The sequence below is a fragment of the Hylaeus anthracinus genome, unplaced genomic scaffold (assembly GCF_026225885.1).
Source record: "Hylaeus anthracinus isolate JK02 unplaced genomic scaffold, UHH_iyHylAnth1.0_haploid 11978, whole genome shotgun sequence".
Lineage (NCBI taxonomy): Eukaryota > Metazoa > Arthropoda > Insecta > Hymenoptera > Colletidae > Hylaeus > Hylaeus anthracinus.
The window spans coordinates 3,537,346-3,559,640 of record NW_026534326.1 but is presented as its reverse complement, the minus strand read 5'-3'; the positions used below and the strand labels follow the sequence as shown (position 1 = coordinate 3,559,640).

General features: G+C 36.7%; 3 protein-coding genes across 8 annotated transcripts; 1 reads left to right on the top strand and 2 right to left on the bottom strand.

Annotated features, from left to right (window-relative positions):
• Positions 1-7: 7 nt before the first annotated feature.
• LOC128897015 (calcineurin-binding protein cabin-1-like) lies at positions 8-15,633 on the top strand. 2 transcript variants are annotated; one of them, XM_054160638.1, is made up of 14 exons: positions 8-655; positions 1,682-3,213; positions 3,285-3,449; positions 3,507-3,695; positions 3,777-3,920; positions 4,022-4,202; positions 4,566-4,696; positions 4,773-6,035; positions 6,388-6,763; positions 6,833-8,245; positions 11,071-11,234; positions 11,377-11,647; positions 11,713-11,859; positions 12,027-15,633. In XM_054160638.1, exons 1-14 carry the CDS (start codon positions 572-574, stop codon positions 13,686-13,688), a joined length of 7,722 nt encoding a protein of 2,573 aa, XP_054016613.1. In that variant the 5' UTR covers positions 8-571; the 3' UTR covers positions 13,689-15,633. The 2 variants fall into 2 exon arrangements, with proteins under 2 accessions (XP_054016613.1, XP_054016612.1); XM_054160637.1 differs by having other exon boundaries at positions 12,024-15,633.
• LOC128897017 (uncharacterized) lies at positions 8,322-13,558 on the bottom strand. Of its 5 annotated transcripts, none has more exons than XM_054160645.1 (6): positions 13,474-13,558; positions 10,249-10,346; positions 9,757-9,952; positions 9,516-9,687; positions 9,178-9,446; positions 8,322-8,863 (listed from the first exon to the last, which is right to left on the bottom strand). In XM_054160645.1, exons 2-6 carry the CDS (start codon positions 10,344-10,346, stop codon positions 8,552-8,554), a joined length of 1,047 nt encoding a protein of 348 aa, XP_054016620.1. In that variant the 5' UTR covers positions 13,474-13,558; the 3' UTR covers positions 8,322-8,551. The 5 variants fall into 5 exon arrangements, with proteins under 5 accessions (XP_054016620.1, XP_054016618.1, XP_054016617.1 ...); XM_054160643.1 differs by lacking the exon at positions 13,474-13,558 and adding an exon at positions 10,922-10,953; XM_054160642.1 differs by lacking the exon at positions 13,474-13,558 and adding an exon at positions 10,863-10,900.
• Positions 15,634-15,778: 145 nt separating the features above from the next.
• LOC128896988 (uncharacterized) lies at positions 15,779-21,318 on the bottom strand. The gene is made up of 12 exons (XM_054160604.1): positions 21,131-21,318; positions 20,424-20,596; positions 20,142-20,351; positions 19,854-20,066; positions 19,596-19,708; positions 19,304-19,532; positions 18,611-18,704; positions 17,042-17,205; positions 16,749-16,958; positions 16,456-16,668; positions 16,267-16,379; positions 15,779-16,186 (listed from the first exon to the last, which is right to left on the bottom strand). Exons 1-12 carry the CDS (start codon positions 21,193-21,195, stop codon positions 15,944-15,946), a joined length of 2,040 nt encoding a protein of 679 aa, XP_054016579.1. The 5' UTR covers positions 21,196-21,318; the 3' UTR covers positions 15,779-15,943.
• Between the last annotated feature and the right edge of the window lie 977 nt (positions 21,319-22,295).

The following is a 22,295-nucleotide window of genomic DNA, read 5'->3' as shown; positions in this document are numbered from 1 at the left end:
ACATTTTTGCAAAGGAAATTGTTGTTCAGAATCGTCTCAGCTACCCCTCATTTCCGCTCCGTACATTAATTCTGGGGCACCCTGTATGTTTGAAAATGAACTTTTACAATTTCAACACTTTAAATATCTAATTTTTTGTTACCTTTTGTAATCTACCAATGATTGCAATGTATCTATGACTTTGAATTAGAACCGACCACACGTCGTTTCCTATAGCTACGATCCTTTTTTATTTTTTTTATTTTTTTTTAGCGTGGGTGAAATGCATTACGCACACGGTCCTGCCCGCTTAGCACAGGTTTCTCACTGCACGTGCGCGAACGGCAGCCATTACTGATATCGTTGGAACCACTTTCACTACAAATTTGAAAATTTTTCCCCAGATGGCGCCACTAGTATTAATCCCGCTCACTGAGGGGTGGTTACTAAGAGCCGCTGAAAGAGCGGCTCACTGGCCGGTGACTTTTCTGGATTTTGATTGTGCGTTTAGTAGCATGGCGATATGCTGAAAAAAACCGGTTAATTTGTTGATGTTTTACACATAAGTGCTGTCTTGAGACAATCAGCGAAGATGATTAAAATATCGGCGCTGAACGAGGAGTCCAGCGAGGAGAGCGAAGAGGAAGATGTGCCAACTGTCACGAAAGAAGCTCAAGTATATATTAAAATTGTTAATTTCTCGTTTACCAAATAACCTAACCTATAAATTTTTTCATTAACACTCGACTAATCGCGTTATTTTCTCATGCTATGCATAACAATATGGTTTAATTTAAGCTTCAACTCGAATATTCAAGTACTTCACAGTTCCTACTTTGTCACTCTATCATTTTGTCTACAATTAATTACAAAGTAAATAAAACACATATTGTATTAAGACTTTGACGTTAACGATCCCTATAAAGCTTATCTTCTTAGTTTATTATCTTGCTTGTAAAATGTATTGCAAACAAAATGATATCCAGTCCTGACGATACTTTAATATACATAATATACATTATTAATTGTTACGAATCGCTAGGAATTGTTTTCGTATGTGAATACTATTTTAATATTCATTCTCGAAATTTTTTCAACGAATGGCTTCTTTTAAATATCGAACCACATTGCAGTTAACATCTTTTATATACTCTATTTCAATATCAGTCTGTCAACTTGGTTGTCATTTTACCATTTCCTTCAACCTTATCTGTGATTTTCTAATTCCCATGAATTTTCAATAACATTCGTATCTGGAAATTGGTGCGAAACGTGTAAAACTTTTGGACGATTGCGAAATAAATATTCTTAGGTAATATAAGCTTCACGCTTTAAATCATCATAGTAGAAACTACAGTGTATCACTCCCCTTATTGATTTCTCTTGTACGCTACTAATTCTTCAAGAAATTCTATTTTATTCTATATTCTGTACTAGAAACCACACGCAGTAAAGGAGTACCAAAATGTTCCATTGAAACTCGATAATATTAATTAATTACAACACATTCGTTCCAAAAAACAAATAACTTATACTTAAAAATGTTTACAAAATTACACTATTACACTAAAAATTCATAGAATCCTCATCGTAAACTATACACAAGCTTTGAAAAGCTTACAGAGAGTATCACCCCCATAAATTTCGTATGCTTCAAAAAATGAATACAGAAATCGTTACAGCATTTAATATTTTATTCCAGGAACAAATAGCTCTCACCGAATACAATAAAGCCTTAGCATTGTTAAATGAGAACAAACAGGAAGACGCTCTGAATATTTTTAAAGACCTGTTAGAAACCGAACTGTTAGACGAAGTTGAAAAACCTACCATGCCCGATGGAAGATCCAGACCGATGTTGTCCCTGAAGTATTCGTGTTTCAAAAACATTGCTGCGATACGAACAGAGTCAGGCCACTACGACGAAGCTATAGAGAACTATTGGGAGGCAGCGAATTTGGATGATACAGACGTAACATTGTGGTATAGGTTAGGCACGCTAGCCATGAAAACCTCGAACTTAGAATTAGCCTGTTCGTCTTTTAAGCAAGGTTTGAAATGTAATTCGAACCATTGGCCCTGTTTAGATGATATGATAACTGCCTTATACGCCGTTCCTGATTATATGAATTGTCTTTTATATATTTCTATGGCATTAGAGCGAGATCCTAGCTACATAAAAGGTTTGGCTTTCCGTGATAGAATATTCAAAGACATTCCATGCCTTGAAGAGTGTTACAAGCTGTACAACAGCGATTGGCAATTGGACCCACCATTGTACACCGAATACGATCACATAGTAGGAGACAAATTGTTAGCGGAAGCAAGAGATGTGGCAGAGCGATGGGCTGAGACGTGTAAAATAGAATTCACTCCGAAGCCTCTACCAGATCTAACGCTAAGGAAACCAATAAAAAGTCGCACCTGGTTAGACGTAGGCGAAAGTTTATTAGATATGCACAGATATATCACTGAGAACGATCTAAGTTTTGTTAGTAGAATCAATCTATCAGTCCTCGACCCTGCAGAAATACTTTTGAAAGCGAATACTGATGACGATACTCAAGTAAACAATGGCACTAATGCCAATCAAGATGTATCGCAGAATGACTCTGCGAAGGAAGACAACGACAATGAGAAACTGATGAAAATGGACACCGAAGAAGTAAATTTTCCATTTGAAGCAATGGATGATATCCAAGCATGCGATGATGTGGACGCCATAATGGAGGTTGATGAAGATGATAAGAAATCATCCTCCAGCGATGTGCAGATCATCGAAGATGAAGATCCTCTGAGAATCTCAGACACAGAGCAAGCTTCTGAACAGAAAGATGAACTGGCGGAGCAAAATAATTTTGAAATAGATGAGAACGGAGACAAGTTGCATTCTGAGAAAGCTCTCAATGATGCTTGCGAAGCGCAGAATGACAAAGCCAGCGATAAGGACAGCAACAAATCCAGCGAAAAACCATACGAGAAGGGCTCGAAGAAGCCAGACAAAGTGCAATACAAGACGGAAGAAAAATCTGATGATAAAACTGAGTCGAAGGAAGAGGGACAGAAAGTGAAGAAGAGACGCAGGAGTGCGCTGTGTTTTTTGCAGCAGTGGGCTTGGAGCTGTGACAGCATGAGACGATCTGCGAGAGTAAGGAGTTCCAACAGGAGAGAAGCTGAAAGGGACGATGTCCAGTTAGAAGAGACTCTTCGAAGAATATTTCCTAGCTCCCTACTGTACGCAACAGATATTTACGTACTTACATAAATAATTGGTTTTATATAATTCTATAATCTTTACGCTTCAGACCAGACACGGTGAAGCTGACCAAAGACGATCCTTCTAAAAATTTGGACGATTCAATGGATACAATGGACCTGTATCAATTGTTCGCCAATCAAGAAAATGACAGAATGGCTGCGGAAGCAATGAAAAGCTCTGACAGTTCAAAGTCACCCAGCCCCGATACAAGGTAACTAATCCAAAATTCAGGAATGAAGCTTTGCGATAACTTTTATCTTTCCCACAGTTCGCAACAGAGTTACTTTGGTACAGAGTCTGAGACAGCTGACGTCAACATGTTCATTGCAGAACACAGCGGCAAAAGCAACTTGATGGTGATCGTAGCAAGATTCACAGAATTTTTATGTGGCAAATGGAACAGGGAGTGGCCGAAAGGAATGTCAGAAGTGTATTTACAAGCATATTTATTTATGAGGTACAAAGAATGCCAGTACGAAGAATATCAGTTTTGTTGTAAACTTAAATATCTAATTAAACAGAATTTCTCTTTTCGCAGAGAACACATTCCACACCTTTCACCATTTGAAGAAGATGTAAAAGATGATATTCTGAAGTTAGATGCTGAAATGACCTTGTTATTTGGTGAACTTCACACGGATAGATGGTTGGGTAACAAACCTGATATCCTACCTTCTTCAACGTACGTTTTGTTTCCCTTATTTATTTTGTTGTAAATATTTAGCATATTTTTAACTAGACATTTCCACTAAAAAGTTCCAGATAAACAATGCAATGTTTCAGGTTAGATAAACTTGGTACAGGAATGCCATCGGAGGAATTGGGTCATATCATTTTTACAAGCGTCAGACAAGATATGTTAAACGTAGAAAATATTCTTATATTGTTAAGGGTTCTGTGGCTCAAAGCTAACGTCTTCTTGTGTCAAGGTGACACGGATATAGTCATTGAGACGATAGAATTGGTGAGCAACTGAGTTATCGAACAATGTTTTTGTAATTAATTTACAAAGAAATATTGGTGGCTGTTGTACGCTGATTTTGATGAAATTTTGTAGAATTGTCTTTGCATATGGTGTATTACACAGTAATATTCTGTTATATTGTTATATGGAGAATTAAAGGAGAAGAAGCTTTAAGAATTCATAGCTTTTGTAATAACGTACATCTAGGATCCCTACGTAAAACATATAAAAAGTTTTTCTCTAAACTAAAATGAAATGAAATGCCAATTTTTTTTTAAATTAAAGTTTCCTAAAAATCAGGATGTAACAGTCACCGATGTTAATAAAAACGATACCGTTACATAACCTCAAATTTCTTTACAGTTATTGAGTCATATGCAGAAACTGGAGAAGCAGAACCAGAACCAGAACATTTGCCTCAGATTGCCCAATTGTAACCACAATTCCCAAATCAGTATTAAAATCGTGGAAAAGAAACTGAAGTCCATTCAGAGGTACGTATCCACCCTTAAAACTACATCATTACATTGATCAACCATAACTATTCTAAGAAACATAATTTAAACGCAGGGGCCAGAAACTGGGAGAGATACAAACTCTCTACGACGAGAAGAAGTACGCTGAACTCGCGTACATACTGCAAGATACGTTTAAATTCGCCAAACAAGGAAACAAGCTTCTGTCCGTTACTGATAACATCGTCGACAGGGTGCAACAGTTGTCCATGTTACTGGACAGCTTATGGCAGCTCCAGCAGTACGAAGAGTGTTACGTGTGGGCGGAAGCGTGCCTTAACGAAGCTTGGCAGAATTACTTAAGTGCCTCCGAAGAAGCTGATCAGAAGAAGTGGACAGGCTCTGTCCTCATGGCACTTGAGAAGCTAGAGGCCTGCACCATCGAAGCCAGCACGTTCATTCTAAAGTACCTACCCGAGACTCGTCTCTCCAGATTAGTCCAGAACTTGGTCCACATAGTCTGCAACCAGTTGGATGTATCGGACACCACTGTGGAGATGCCACTGGAAACGGTTCTCCCTTGGATCCTGTTGCATTACGTTTTACAATATAAGGAGGACAAGGAGAGGGCGAAGGTCGAGTCGTCCTACAAGAGCAGACAGCACAGCTCAAACCACTCCGAGTCTGACGACGAGGACGAAGGCGTGCCAGCGTCCATCATGATTCTATTTATCGCCCATGAATTCATGGGGAGACACTCGTGGTGTTGCTACAACGAGGCCAAACTCTTGTTCTTCACCTTGAATCTGGTCATACCTAAACTAGAGACGCCACAGTTCGTCAGCATAAAGAGCAAGGTCTCCAAGTACCTGGAGCAAATATTTTATTGTTTGTATGGGCACTACAACAGGGTGAACAAAGGAAGGCCCAAGCATGTCGAAGAGCACGGTGTTCCTCAAATGAAAGTTACTTGGGAGGGTGCGCAACTGCTGTTTGAGTTTTACAAGCCTAAACAGATACCAGAGTTCTACTCGCCTAGGTCTCTGACTATTAGTGCAGACACTGAAGAACTGTTCAAACGCATAGTCAAGCTTATTCCTCCTGAGAGCGATCCAAATCAAGTGATCGATGAAATGAAGGCCTACATTATGAGCGAAAGAGATACCATGCCCATGGTTAAGAAACCTTTGCCACACTCTATGTCCACCATTTACTACTTGCTAGGAGATTTTTATTTCAAGAATTGCAGGTGGAGCATGGCTGTTCGATACTATTTGTTAGATTTGTGCTTTCATCCGACAAGGCTCAGCTCGTGGACTAGCTTGGCTATGTCATCGGGTACTTTGATTGAGACTTGGATTAACAAATATAAACCGATGTAAGTATTGCTTTGGTGGAACACTTTCAAATATGGTCAGCTACCACTCATTCGATGATTTATTATTTTATGTTTGCATAAAGAGATGATGTGAGAATTATGGACAAGTGTTAGGTTATGCGAGATACATTATATGATTGTCTTCTTAAACTCTTCGCAGTGTGAGAAGGATCCCATGTTGTTTGATGAGATTTATATTATTAATGATGGATGATATTATATTCCTTTTGTTAATTGTTTTGGTTTCCATATCTTCACCTTTTGAATCTGTTAATAGGTTTCAATATATGTATACTTTACAAGTCTGTTACAATAAAGTATAACTGTCCTGTATTTTCTGTTTCCCATCCAGAGATGAAGACAAGCTCCTAGCGAAGGCAAAGTTGACCCAATCCAGTTACAGGCATGCCGTTGAACTGGACCCTTGCAATCATATCATTTGGACTGAGTACGGAAGCTTTGCCTATGTCGTTCACTCATTCTGCTCACGATTGTTGAAGCAGGAAACGGACACGTTAAGTATGGAACGATTTGAGTTCTTAGAGACTAGGAAAGATGAGATGTTGGAAATAGCCGATGAGTGTTTTCAGTCCTGTGTACGCTTATATATTGGAATTAAGGACGACGAGATACCGCACGACGAGAGATGGCTTTACCAGTACATGCTCGGTAAAATTACAGAGAAGAAGAATCAGGATCCTCCTATATTTTTGAAATATTATGCCAAGGTAAACGGCAACATAATAATTGGACTGCGTTCACATAAGAATCCGGATTAATCATCTACTCGATTGCAGGCCAGTGAACTGTTGTATCATAATAATGCACAGTACCCGCGTAGAATAAGCCACAAGTGTCCTCAGCTTCTTTCTGTTGAGGCATTAGAAGTGCATTATCGTATCCATGCGAGTATACTCAAGTATCTGGAGCAGCACGAAGGCAAACCTCTGAAGAAGTCCTTGGGGCAGGTGCTACGCTTGCATCTGGAGAACTGTGCGGAGGGACCCTTCATGAAATACAGTTCGAAGCTGAGCGAAAAGGGTAAAGAGGATGGTCTCATCGCTGGCAACAAGAACACTGGGAAAGAAGTGGAACTCTCTGCGGAGGGAGACAGAAACGTTGTCACTATTTCTCAGCGTTCCAACAGTATCGAAGAGATTGAGATTGTAGACCGAGCGAATAAAGGATTGGGTACCAGTCAACGTACTGAGAAAACTGATTCGCGCAAGAGACTTGCGACAGACTCGCAGCAAGAAAATGGAAAGAAGATGAAGCTAGGCAGTGTGTCGCATCTGCAGCTGATGCAGGATGTCGTGGCTCTGATAGACGATGTAATCACTAAAGTTTGCGACATGGTCTTACAGAAGGAGAAGAACGAAGAGATCATGGTGTTGTCCAGCGATGAGAGCAACGAAGCCAAGTCGCAGCAGAAACGAGCCAGAACGAAGAATCCTGAGAAAATAAAGCTGCAGGTTAAGTCCTCCGATGTAGCCAAGGAGGTAAAAATGGACAGCGTAGCTGAGCCCGAAGAGAAATTAAACAATGTTCAGGATTTAATGGATGCTCTGATGAAACAAGCGATGGAGATTAGCCAGGAAACGCGACAATCGACTCCTGAAGATGACGACACCAGGAAGTTCGATGGGAAGTGGATGCAAAGTGATGACTTGCAGTCCGGTAGCAAAGAAACGAAGGATAAACCTGGTGACAAGAAGAAGCTAGCGAACACACCTAAAGAGGAAGTGACTTTGAGTAGAAGAGGCTCCCAAGAAAGCACTACCACCACGCAAACGATCACCACAACGACAGAGACAAATAATTCCAGTTCAAGTAGCAGTGATGAATCCAGCAGCAGTGAAGACAGTTCGGATAGTGACAGTTCAAGTGATACGGATAGTGATTCTGGTGAGAGTGACAGCGAGAAGAAGAGGAAAGACACTAATTTCATAGAAAAAGAAGAGAATATGACGGAAGAAGAAGTTGCTACTTTGATAGCGTACTGTTTAGCTGGCCTAGAACAGTGTATTTTGAGATTCTCCGAACATTATAAATCATTCTACAGATTGTCTCATTTCTTCTTCAATAACAAGGCTGCTAAAGATATAACCAAATGCAGGAATCTTCTGCTGGATAACTACAACTGTCAGTTCTATCGGGGCAAGAAGTTTCAGGGACTCTTTCGGGACAGGAAGAGCACCAATTTCTTCAGCGTAAGTATTTTTTTCTTAAATATTTGTACAAAACATTAATAAGCCTCTTAATAAGCTTAATCTTTAAACAATGCGGTGTTTACTAAGAATTTATTGAGAATTCTTCGTTACTTTGTTAATTATAAAATACTTTAAATTATTTTGAATTGCTTGTAATAATTTTTAAGTTAACTCTTGATCGCAGTAATACATAAAGGACATTACAACTGACATAACTAATTTTAACACATTAACATTATCATTCGCTAAAGTTACTTTCAACACATCTCACTACGTAAAGCACATGAAAAAGAATCATGCAAAGAATTACGATAATGATCTTAATATCTCTGATTTAAAAGCTTCCATGCTAAACGTCTTTGGGATCCTTGTATTCCTTGGTTTGTCAGTTAAATTAGTATAATCCACCAGTACAGAACCTCTTGCCATTCCATCGATCACAGGACTTACGTTCACAACTGTGGACGACTGTGCAAACTGTGGCCATATCATAATCGCAGCTGCCACTGCATCCGAAACAACCCACGAAGTAGAATTCATCAAACTCACTTGTTCCGCTTTGTTTAATAACCTCATGGCAGTAGAATTTATTTTTCCCAATGTATTTATACGCCAATCCTGTTTAAATACCACCAAAACATTTATATAACCTATAAACTTTAATTTATGGAATTGTTAAGTAATATTCTACTTAAGCAGCCTCAAACAAATGTATTTATACTTCAATATTTTATTATATGGTATTATAATGATTGTCGAACACAGTCTACGGTTCTGTCCTGCTGATATTTTCGAAAAGACTTTTCAGCGAAAGATTAAAACTTAAACGAAGGCTTGTTTAAGACTGCAATGTTATCTTCCTTCTTATCCTACATCCAAATGCTTTTAACTAAATGGTCAAATTAATTTTAATTAATGCCTTAAATAATTACCTTAGATATATAGCTATCTACACCCAACTCCCATGAAACTAGAGTACGTGGCACAGAATTGTTATCATTCATTATACTATTCATTACTATGTAATTGCTTTCCGGGTCTTGATAAAAGTTGAACTCAACATTGGGTAGGATATTACCGATACCAGAAACACTGGATCCTAGTATAACATGATTCTTTAAGTACTTCAAGAACATTGGTTCTAATGCAATCGCTATGGCAATATTTGTTAACGGACCAATGCTCAAAACTGTTATTTGACCTGCGAAAGAACATAGTTAAATAAAAGTCTTGATTTAGATTTACATTTGCGTTGGCAAATAATTCTAACCTGGATATTGCTTCGCTAAGTCTACCAATGCCACAGCTGCATGTTTGCTTTCATCCACTTTAGCGGTGATCTCATCAGTGAAATTGAAATCCCCAAAGCCATCGGAGCCAAAGTATCCAGTGGGTTTGTACTCGTTTATCAATGCTTTACTTGCTCCTTTGTATACAGGTATCTGTAGTATTTGCAACAGAAACAACATTAAAGAATTTCAGCGATAAAGCATGAAGAGTGAGATACTCACATCACTCCTGTTTGCTACAGTTAAAACTTTCAGTACGTTCTGTACTACATTATCCAAGTACGTGTTCCCATATGAACAAGTAATTGCTATTACTTCGACTCCTGCACACTGTGATCGAAGAGTCAGAAATATAGCAACAGCATCGTCTGGTCCAGCATCTGTATCTATTATGACTTTCTCCAAGTTATCGTCACACCTTGCAAAAGTTTTAACAGTGATATTCTCTTTTACGATGAAATATGTACTGCATGAAATAATTATTTCAATAATATTTCTCATCGTAAAGGCTTCTACATTTTTTAATCCCTTAATTGTGAAATAGTCGTTTAATATTAAATTGTTTATTATATATTTATTATGTTTTTACAATTACAAACATTGAATTATCTTACGTATGATGTGATATGACATGTTTGACAATTAATGGATTAATAATAATATGGAAGAAGAATTTTACAGGGTTCCTGCTCTATGAAATTGTTTAATTTTTACCTGACTCCGCACAATACCAAGCAGATAAAAATTACAGCAATGTATTTAATGTGTAACTTCATGTTTTTGATCTTTAAAGATACTTCACGATGTATCATCTATAAAAAGTAGAAGAGTTAAGAATATTAAATGGAAGTTTATGTATTTGTTATATGCCATAGATTTGCAAAACAAATCTTGGAGACAAAGTTACATTGTTCGAAGGGGCACACTAGGATAAATTTCTGTTCAACATTACTTTTTAAATAGATTTCAAAGTTATCAATACTTAGATAAAATCATAAACCTCAATAACATTACCATTCCTATCAGTTTATCTTGCGAAACTTAAATTTTACTCAAGTGTTGTGAAATTACATATCATGCTTGAAGTAATGATCACTCGCATTGATGGAATACTTAATTTGCAGTATTATATTCCAGAAAATATCCCCTGAACTTAAACAAAGAAAAGAAAAATATAATTACATCTCAAAAGAAATGACTGCGTTACATTTTGAATGGTACTGCTATTGAAGAAAAAACAATTACTGCGAAACCTTTTTTCAAAGGTGACCTTGACACATAGCCTTTCGAATAGTGTAACTTTGTCTTTGAAATTTGTTTCACAGAACCATGAATTAACAATAATTATTAATTAAAAATAATTAAGGTTATCCTCATGCAGCCTTACATATTTGACATAATAACACTACTATTGATACTAGTGTATATCTATAGCGCTCTAAGCCCAGTAATTATCCTCGAATCATATAAATGCCAGCTTTGTTTGAATTGCTTATCTTAGTCCATTTAAGATAATGCTCATTTATCTTTCTATAGGGTGTGTGGCATATACCGAACCGGGAAGTTGATAGACCAGGAAGCTTTGCATTCCACATGTCAAGATGCGTAACATTACTGATGCAAGTGCTCAAGGAGACAAACGATGGTCGAATGTTAATGCAATTAAGCATACAACTTGGGAAGATACCAGAATCAGACAAGTACATTTCTAGTTTAAGTATATGTTCCATTCGCTGTAACTTTCACTATAACATCTTAGCGAAGAGATATATTTCATACGGTGGCTTGATAATTATTAAAATAATACTAAGCGTACTACTTTTATATACTTATTTGTTTTAGAAAATATCTACGTGACACGGAAAGAGAGCAACTCTCTCGCCAAGCATTGACTCTCTGCCTGCAGTCTCTCAGAAGAAAAGTGCAATTAATGGGATCAAGTACTTCTGATACCATATCGAACAAAAACCCAGATGCCAGGACTCAAGTTCTCCTCGATACCTATTGGGCATACCAGAGAGCTGTGAAATGCTTCCAGACCAAGAACTTCCAGACTATACGTACACTCTCTACTCTGCTTGTGGACACGTACAAGATTTATGTTGATAATAAAGTAAGTCATCGAAGAGAATAAACATTGAAAATATTGCATGGGATAATTTAATGTTTTATTGACAGAACCTGGAAGGAAACATTCTGGAAATTGCCACAAAATTCTGCAACGAGTACAATTATAATCGCAAGGTTCTGAATAAATTCTTCTGCAGCCTGGACAAACCTAGTACAGACACTCAGACGCAGCCTCAAACTGTGTCTCCAACACCGGTGAGTTTTATAACATGAAGTGTAGGTTATTCCTCCTATGTCTAACATTTTTCCCTAATATTCCATTATAATATCCCATAATATATCCATTTCTCCCTAATATTCTAATATATATATATATATATATATCTAATATTCCTCCTAACATTTCATATGTATCGAAGCAGGTGGTCACAACTCAAGCTCATGTGAGTTCAGTGTCACCGCAGTCATCTCAAAACAGGAAACCGTACAAAAGTATGACATCCACCGGTCGACCAAGGGGACGACCACCCAATGTCAACAAATATTTGCAAGCCATGCAACAGGGAGGCAGCACGATGAACCAGTTCAACACGAAGGCCAACTTTGCAAACTACATGGGAGCATCAGGGAACTGCGCTTTGATGAATCCCTACTTCATGCATCCCTTAGTAGATCCCAACATGCTCTCTGCTATACTGACCAGTAGTTTAAGTGGCAGCATGATGGACCCTCTATCGACCATGAATTACCTAAACCAGATGGGTAGCTACCAGGACATCTTCAGACAGTACCAGAATTTCTCTTCGCTGTCCAACTTAACTGGTTTAAATAACACAAATGCCACTAGTGTTCCTACGATGAGCACTTCCACCTCTAATATCAACACAGCGCCTAACATGAACAATCTAGGTAACTTGAACAACCTATCGGTGCAGCAGCTTTTGAGTTTAAGCAATTCAACAGCCACCACTGCGCGCTCCACGCCTATGTACCAGCAAGCAGCCACGTCGAAGACAACCACCACCACCACCACCACAGCGTCGATCACTAAAGACAGACCTAGCATATCCATAACACCAGTGAACACAGTACCATCTAAAAGCAAACCTCCCAAACAGAGCTCGCAAGGCGACGCGTTGCCCATCCAGCTCCCAAAATCTCTGCAGATATCGCAGCCTTCGAAACCAGTTCTACAACCTCCTACGACTCAAGTCTCCCTCCTGAAGCCTTCTATCGTTCAGCACGTGAAAACCAGTCCGCCTAAACAGATGAGCGCGCCTCAGATTCGAGTGTCTAAGTCGCTGACGGAGCCCCAACCAGCGCACAATCCCTCCCTGTCGCACTCTCCCTTGAAAAGCACTACGCCCACGAATCCAACTGTGGTACCCCAGATCGCTCATTCGACGATGGGTCCGTCGATGGGCCTGAAGCAAACGCTGCCCATGAACGTGCCCGCTTCCCACTCGGGGACCTCGTTGCAGCACAAATTGCTGTCGAAGAAGAACTCGCAGCGACCGTACTCGCAGAACGTGCAGAACCCTATGAGGAGACCCAAGCCTAAAGCGGTACCCATGCTGCCTAGCAACTTCTCTACTCTGTTGAGCGCTATTCCTGGCAACTCGACCATGACGCAGGCGCCTTTCATTCCTCCTGAACTGAGTGGAATCTCCGTGAGCCCTGTAAACCCTCAAACCGGCCTGAAAGGTCCGAGTATAAAGTATAGCAGTTATAAGAAGCCTCCTGCAAAAACGAAACCATCACTGGTAGATACTTCCAGCTCTTTGTCTAACTCTTTCCCTCAAGGGAGCTCTGTGGAGGCGTTGTCTATGCTCTCTCAACTGAAGCAACATTCACACTTGGAGATCATACCACAGCAGAAAGCGCAAGCGAAACCAGCCATGGAGTTTCCTAAGAACCTGTCTTCTGGGGTCAGCGTAGTTCCACAGAAAGCTTTGGACCCTCTCAGGCCATCGAATACAGAGTGCATGACTATATATGACTTACCTAGGAAGTCGAGTACTGTGTCTGGGAAAAAAGGGGAGAAAGCTAATGATAGCGTAGAGATTATAACATTAGATGATTGAATTAAGAGGTTAGGTTCTCCTATTTTGTATGACTTGCATAGAAAGTCTAGGACTGTTTCTGGGAAGAAAACTTGGAAATCATACCACAGCAGAGAGCGCAAGCGAAACCAGCCATGGAATTCCCTAAGAACTTGTCTTCTGGGGTCAGCGTAATCCCACAGAAAGCTTTAGACCCTCTCAGGCCATCGAATACAGAGTGCATGACTATATATGACTTACCTAGGTAGTCGAGTAACGTGTGTGCGAAAAAAGGGGAGAAAGGTAATGATAGCGTAGAGATTATAACATTAGATGATTGAATTAAGAGGTTAGGTTCTCCTGCGTATGACTTACATGGAAAGTCTAGGACTGTTTCTGGGAAGAAAAGAGAGAAAGCTAAAGGTAGACGATTGAATGAAGAGATTAAGTTCTCTTCATTCCTTAGTCGAGTATTTTCTGTTGATTATTAATACAGATCTGCGATCATCAATAGACTGGGGATCTTTATGCATTTATAGAAAATTTAAATGTGCAAGAATCTACAAAATGCAAACAATATGCAAGAATATAAAAAGTATTGAAAGTCAAATTCATGTTACAATATTTGCTATAATATGCATTTATAAGAAATTTAATTGTGCAAGAAACTACAAAATGCACGCAGTATGCAAGAATATAAAGAAGATTATAAAGAATATAAAGAAGAAGGAGAGTAGAGTTCATATTATAATATTTACAGAGTAAAATAAATTCCTATTTAGGTTCAATTTTTGTAGACACGTTTTGTAGACACAAAGGATTTTATTTTGCATAAAGATCCAGCAGTCTAGCCATCAACAATGTAAAGTCATGATGTATTATCCGTAAGGTGCGTAGTTATGGAAACGATATTTTGTAACACCTTTGCAACCGTTTTCATTTCTATCGAGGACGACTGAAGAAAATAGATTGCTAGCCTTCTCACTTCTGTGCCTAATGGGATCATTCTACATGAGCCGTTCGAATGTCGCATACGAGAGTAGATAATAATAGATGTATTCTAAATCGTGGGAATCGAGAGAATCATGTACGCCTCGGGACGACGATGTTCGGATACTGTTTATTTTCACGGCGAGGCAATGGCGAATATTATTTCACGATAATTCCAAGGATATGCCACTGCTAATTAATAAATGCGACGAATTATTTTTCTACCGTGTACATTCAGCAACTGATAAGAACTTTTCTTTGTTATGATGTGTAAAGATATGGGAAACGAGAAGAAATGTAATTAGCTGTTTGCGGAGATGTGTACAGTTTCTAATGGATTATCTATAAGAACACTTTTTTTTCATTGAAATGAAAAAGTATGTATGCGAGGGTGTGTTATTTTACAGTAGTGTATTTTTTTTGTTCGAGTGCTGATTAAATTAGTTGCTAATAACAATTTTTATCTCGGTTATAGTTTGAAATACATGGGAAAATATTTTGGTTTCCTTTCAGGAATATTTTTCATTCGCTAGAAAATTGTTGAGAGACAAATGAAGTACACGGTATCGCAGACAATTAAATTATCTACAAAAGAAAAGCCTTATGAGTCAAGTTTGTACAATCAATACTTTGTGTATTTTTCATTCGCTACAAAATTCTTGAGAGAAAAATGAAAGTACACAGTATCGCACAACAATTGAATTATCTACAAAGAAAAGCCTTACGAGTCAAGTTTGTACAATCAATACTTTTATTATGTAGCTTTACATAACATTTTTAATTGGAACTGGTGTCAAATCATATAGAGAACCAGTATTTCAGCAAGATATTGATTTTTCAAACATTATTCAGGAGATCTTTTTGAAGATATTTCTGAAATTCATAGAAATGTTGAAATATTGATTTCTCCAAAATGATATAAGCCACTTCTTTCATAGAGACTTTTCATTATCTACAATAAATGTTGTATACAAATTTCTCGTAAAGTAGATCCTTGCGTGTTTTATATTCAATTTTTCAATCAGCACCTGACCAAAAAAAAAAGGAATCCTCTAAAATAAAATACCCTAATAAATATACATAAATATACATATATATTTAAAACACTATTCACCTGTATCAAATAAGAACTCAATGTCACCTTTCATTTCGTAACGTTTATTTCTTTACAGGAAATTATTACAAAGTGCGAAATATTTGTATGTGTACATTATATATTGTATAATTTATTTTAGTGATTTAGCGTAAGGGTACATGTTTTATAAATTTGTACATTTGTAGGATATTTATACGATTCTCGTCTACATTTATTTATTTGCCAGCTTGAACGAGTTTGCAGGAAAACCACGTGCGCCCAGACCTTTTATAGCGAACAAGTAGCCAGCGTGTGGTTGTTCTTTCAATTGTTTCTCGGTCAAACCTACCGTAGCCGTCGTCACGTACAGGGTGTCCAAGTCGGCACCGCCGAACGCCACGCTGGTTATGTTATCGACGTTGTTGATCTTGATAAATCGTAACAACTCACCCGTTTCCGGTTTTATTTGCATCACCTAGACATTCAACATTTTCCTCTCTCAGGTAAATCGATTATTTATCGATGAATCTACGATTACGTTAATTAAATACTTACACCGCCCCCACCAAACAAAGCAACCCAAAGATTCCCATTTGTATCTATAGTCATACCATCTGGAATTCCAGGCATGTTATGTTTCTTGAGGTCGAAGACAGTCCTCCTGTTAGCTAGAAAAAGAAAAGAGAAAACATTGTAAATTTGTTTAAAAGTAGTAGTTTAAAGTTTGTGTAAATTTCTTATTACATATAGTTGCTGTCTGAGGATTGTAGTCGTAGGCTTCAACCTGATAGGTCAACGAATCGATGTAATAGAATGTGTCTTCGTTAGGAGTCCAAGCTATTCCGTTGCTTATAGATACAGATGGTAAGTGCGTTTTCACCGCAAGATCATTGTGAACGCAATAGAGAGCTCCGACATTGTGTGGAAATACTCCATTTGTCTCATAGCCCATCGTTCCTAGTAAGATTACACTATCGTACAATGTAAAAACTTAGAACAATACATTTTCTTAGAAAACAGGACAAGTTTTGACTAACCACCCCAAATTCTTCCAGAAGCATCTGCTTTTCCATCGTTCCATCTAATCTCTTTGGGGTTGGTGCCCGTAGTAGCTAGCTTTCTACTTTCGCACTTCAATGAATCTTTCTTTCCATCCCACGTAAGCATCAGAATCTCTGTTCTAGATCCTACCACCACTTTATCGCTGGCACCATCCACAGGGAGAACAAATCCAACAGGTCCGTGTTCTGATAATAGCAAAACTTATTGTTAGATACTTATCGGTATCTAGGAAGTGTGACATACTGACAGTAGATAATAAAATACTTGCCCACGTAGGTCGAAGTGAGAGCCTTTGTCGAAGGGTCGTACTTGAACACTTTCTGAGCGAATATGTCAACAAAGTACAGCTTTTGAGACGCTGGGTCCCAGTGTGGACCTTCGCCAAGGTTGTATGGTCCTATTAGGGGTTCGACTGTTACTTCTGCCATTTTTCTAAAGAAGAATAATTGTATTGGATTAATTTGGAATTGGAAGAATTGGATGTATCGTGAGTAAAAGGTAGATTTAAGTGCCTTAAGTCGATGAGATAATATATTTGGTAAATTTCTGTTGATTTGTTTCGAATTCAGGATGGTTTACTGTAGTAAAGAATGGTACCAGATGGATCTTAACTTTATATATATATATATGAAAGCAACAAGTGTTTGTTACAGTTTCTCTGATATATACCAGTTTATAAGCATTTCAGTTCAGTAATGGATATCTATTTTTAGTTAATTACAATCCATACAAGTGCCGGTTTAAATTGATTTTGATAGATTGAGTAACTTACCAGCCTGCCAATGTAACAAGAGCAATGGAAGATTGTAGTCGTGGAGGAAGATCTTCACTGTACGAGTGAATTGATTTCTCACATATGTACATATATATACTTGTTACAACCATTAGATAAATGCGGTACACCTCTAACTATCATTATCTATTGCAACATAAATCATGGATAGGTTATCAAATAAAACTAGTCCGAAAATGATAAAGCATGTTATTTTGAATTGTAATGAATTGAATTTATTCTGATTTATATGATCAAATTATATTGGATATATATAATTAGTATTCATAATAGAGATGTAGGATAATAAAATTCAATGCGTGTGAATGTTTCAAGAGCGTAGAATAAGTTTTGCAAATAGAAAACTGTAGATTGAATTTTAATTGGTTCGTTCAACAGTTTATTGTTGCGTAACATCCTATATATACATATATTAATATCAAATGAAAATATAGTTATCATATGACATATATATTTATATAAAGTTAAGATCCATCTGGTATAGCATATATATATATATATATATATATAGGATGTTATCCAACAATAAACTGTTGAACGAACCAATTAAAATTCAATCTACTGTTCTCTATTATATGTATATATATGCTACATGATAACTATGTTTTCATCTTAACAATTTACTATTAATTAAAAACTCTTTCGTTAATAAACATTAATCGTCCAGATTTTTCAAACGTTATTAAACGCTATTTTATGATTGTTTAAATTGAACTTGCCTATTTTTTCATATAATTAATCGATACCATTAATCTTATATATATGTGTTATTTTATGTACTGTAGTCTATCAAACAACGAAGGAAATATCTAAATATACATATAATTTAACGAACTTGGTTGTACGAACAATGGAAGGTTATGTGACGACAAAGATAATACACGTTTCTTTTTTATCATGGTAAGTCATGCGAATAAAGTTGTACGAATAATAAAGAGGCCATCACCTGGTAAAGACGGTTATTTCTTTATCGACTCAGCAGTGGGTTGTCACCTGAACTTTGGCGGAAACTTCTTTATCGACTCAGAAGAGGATCTGTTTTACCGTCTTGTGTTCCGTTTGTCTTTTTGAATTGCTGTTTGATTTTTCTTAATTAATAAATTGCTTTCTGGTTGTATAATACGTGTGACCATTAAAACTTGAAAATAAATCCACTTATATTCTGAACATATTTTAATATAGTCTTTAATACTATAGCGTCAATAATTACTCAATATTATTAAATAAATATTCATAAAAATGATAAATTTGACATAATAACACACGCTCCCATCATTTTATTATTCTCTACATTTACTATTTTATTTAAATTGAGGTATCTTTTAGGAAAAATATCTTTATCTTCCATTTATTGTAAATAATAATTTTAAGCTCGCCTTCTGAACATATCTAAAATATGTACGCATATGTAAATGTTAAATAGCATGTTAAAATAATATATTCCAGTATTATGAAGCAAAGAATCAAATCCAAAAAAGGAAAACCTTTAAATTAAACCTATCCAGCTAGCTATCGACATAACCAAAAACCACTTTTTAAGTTTCCATTAGTATTGGCTTCACATCTATTCAAAATTACAATAGAAATTGTCTCATGCTGTAATAGTATTTTAAACAAAACAACTAGAATGGTTTTCTTTATTTTCATATTTATTCATTGCTGTTTCCAAAGAATACTCAACGTATCAATATATAATACTCAAAGGTATCGCAGAACTTTTCAAATGAAAGTGAAATCACAATCTGAATGAGTTTGCAATCAGACCATGTACTCCTAAACCATGTACAGCAAAAACATAACCAGCGTATGGTTGTTCTGTTTGCTCTTTTGGAGTTAAATCTCTCTTCGATGTGGTTACGTACAGAATATCCAAAGAGGGCCCTCCGAAAGCACAACTAGTTACAGCTGTCACGGGAAGCTTTATAATACGCAACACATGACCAGTGTGAGGGTTTACATTGGCCACCTATTGTTTAAATTCTTTGTTATTTCACAAATTTTGTATTAAAACTTTGCTATTGATACTTACACCACCTCCGTTGAATAAAGCTACCCAAAGGTTTCCGTCCCTATCTATGGTCATTCCATCGGGCAGCCCAGTAACATTATTCTTCTCCAGATCGAACGCAATTCTCTTATTTGCTGCAAATAAGAATATTTCTTGCAAACTCTGCTTTCAATGAGTCTTATATATTGCGAACTCTGCTTTCGATGAGTCTTACATATTGCGAACTCTGCTTTCGATGAGTCTTACATATTGCGAACACATATTTTAACAATTTCTTACATATAACTCCTTCGATGGGCTCAAAGTCGAATGCTGCAACTTGTCTTGTGGGTGTATCAATGTAGTAAAGCGTATCATCCTGAAAATTCCAAGCCAATCCGTTACTGTTTGTGACAGGAGATAATTCCTTCTTTGGGTTCAAATCAGAATCGATACGATAGAATGTTGCTTGATTGGGTACAACTACAGCGTTCACCTCTGGACCAATCGTACCTGCAAAGAAGATGTATTCAATAAGAAAGCAATATATCGAATTATGTTTCTAATATATTAAAATTTGCAACCAACCACCCCAGAACCTTCCCGAAGAGTCCACCTTTCCATCATTCCATCTGGTACCATTGCGATCAGTGTCTACAATAGCCAATGTTTCAGGGCTAGACCTCGAAACATTCCTTTCGCTGTCCCATGAGACCAGAACAAAGTCTGTACCAGTTCCGCACACCAGTTTGTTTGGTTCCCCTTCAACAGGAACAGCTACTCCGACAGGACCATTTTCTACCAGTGATTTGAAGTATTAAATTTCAAGTCTGGTACATATTTTCAGTACCGTAAGAATTGTAAATGTACCAATATAGATACAGGCGAGATCTTTCGTTGCAGGGCTGAATTTACATATCTTTTGCGCAGTTATGTCAACGAAGTAGAGTCTCTGAGAATGGTGATCCCAGTGAGGTCCTTCGCTGTGCTCAAAATCACCTACCACAGGCTCGATGACTACCTTGGAACAATCATGCGCAGCTCTGGAGACATGAAGATGAATGTGTATTATTTAAATTTTGTTTTGGAAAGAATTGTGAAAGGCATTTGGCACTAAAATTACTAATAGTTGATGTGTTATGGGTACTAGCTATTATAGATACTATCTATTATAGATACTACGCACCAGAAATATTAGCTATTATAGATACTACGCACCAGAAATATTAGCTATTATAGATACTACGCACCAGAAATATTAGCTACTATAGATACTAGGCATCGGAGACATTAGCTATTATAGGAACTAGACATCAGAAATACTATCTATTATAGATACTAAGACATAATTAGTTCTCTATTTCTAGCAGAACTTTGAATTGAGTAATTTAATAGAAAAAATAGTTTGACTACAACTTAACGTATAACTCAAATTTATTGATTTAGTAGTTCCATTTGAACATCCATGATTTATCACCTTTTAAGTAGTATCGTTTTATACAAGATAAAAGTGACACAGAGTATGTACTGTATTCAACATTCCACAGTCCTTTCACTTTCAAGTTCATTCCACTTACCCAAACTGTACGCAGAGAGCAAGATTTAATCCAAGAATGAGAACTGTAAAAACGATGGCTCGCATCGTATTGCGATTGTTAATTGGAAGAAGAAGAAATATATATGGAACGAGTGGAGTGCAACTTATGTGTTGCACGCTCCAAAGGAAAACAGCGAGTGAGACTCGATTGTACTTTTACGCTTCATATACCTTTTCCACCTTCACTGAACGCCAATAATGAATAGCGTGTCGTTTAGGGACACCTATATTTTAAATACACGAAATCGGTATTGTCATTGATACGAGATAAAGCTGTTTATATGACTAAGTATAATTACACAGTCATTTTAACAAAATTGCTTTTTGTCTCTGTCTACAGGATTTTTGTTAATACTTATAAGTATATATAAATAATATAAGTAATATATACAAGTAATATATTCTCTTTGTTTCAAAATTGGACGTAATGGAAAATGGATGTAATTTATAACAGCATGTCAGCGGTAATATTAATTAAAAACAGATAACAGAATGAAAATATGTTTCCATCTTCATAAATTTTATACTAGTTTGAATAATAAAGACTTTTAATGCTCTTTCCTGATTGCTATTGATAGCAAAGTGGCAATTGCATTGGCCGAGCTTCAATTTTTCTTGCATTTTCAGGTCTTTAGAACTCAAATATGCAGAAAGATCAAGTAGAAGTTCGAATGATTCATACTCTTATAGTTTTCTTATAGTAAATAAATTCCTTATAGTAAAAATAACAGTTGAATAGTTGTATATATACAACTATACAGTTATATATATATATTCACTACATATACAACTATAGTTGTATAAACTATATTGTTGTATGGTTCTGATGCCTTCCATTGTTCATTTCTAATTGCTACTAACAGCAAAGTGGTAGTTCCATTACGTTAAAAATTGATCATTTCATTTATTTTGCATTTTGAGATATTCAGATTTTAAAAATACAAAAAGATCAATTAGAACTGAGATCAGTTTATTTGTATTTTTAATTTGTTACTGAATCATGTAATTTGGCATAATTAAGTGTTCTTGAGGATCATCAAGGGTTATTTGACACATTCTGTAACAAAATTACTAATTTAAAAATTAATAATCTCAGTTTCATTTCTTTAAAATAAAAGAATAATTCAAAGAATTTGTTGCAAGTG

Excerpts from the sequence above, each read along its gene's own strand:
- LOC128897015 (XM_054160637.1), top strand. The coding sequence starts at position 572 with ATGATTAAAATATCGGCGCTGAACGAGGAGTCCAGCGAGGAGAGCGAA. Across the intron at positions 3,921-4,021 it reads GATATCCTACCTTCTTCAAC|GTTAGATAAACTTGGTACAG; the intron begins GTACGTTTTGTT and ends GCAATGTTTCAG. Across the intron at positions 11,860-12,023 it reads AAACTGTGTCTCCAACACCG|CAGGTGGTCACAACTCAAGC; the intron begins GTGAGTTTTATA and ends TATGTATCGAAG.
- LOC128897017 (XM_054160642.1), bottom strand. Across the intron at positions 9,688-9,756 it reads CTGTAGCAAACAGGAGTGAT|ATACCTGTATACAAAGGAGC; the intron begins GTGAGTATCTCA and ends CAAATACTACAG. Across the intron at positions 8,864-9,177 it reads TAGATAGCTATATATCTAAG|GATTGGCGTATAAATACATT; the intron begins GTAATTATTTAA and ends GTATTTAAACAG.
- LOC128896988 (XM_054160604.1), bottom strand. The coding sequence starts at position 21,195 with ATGCGAGCCATCGTTTTTACAGTTCTCATTCTTGGATTAAATCTTGCT. Across the intron at positions 17,206-18,610 it reads GACAAACGGAACACAAGACG|AAAAATGGCAGAAGTAACAG; the intron begins GTAAAACAGATC and ends ATTCTTCTTTAG. Across the intron at positions 16,187-16,266 it reads CTTTGTTTGGTGGGGGCGGT|GTGATGCAAATAAAACCGGA; the intron begins GTAAGTATTTAA and ends TTGAATGTCTAG.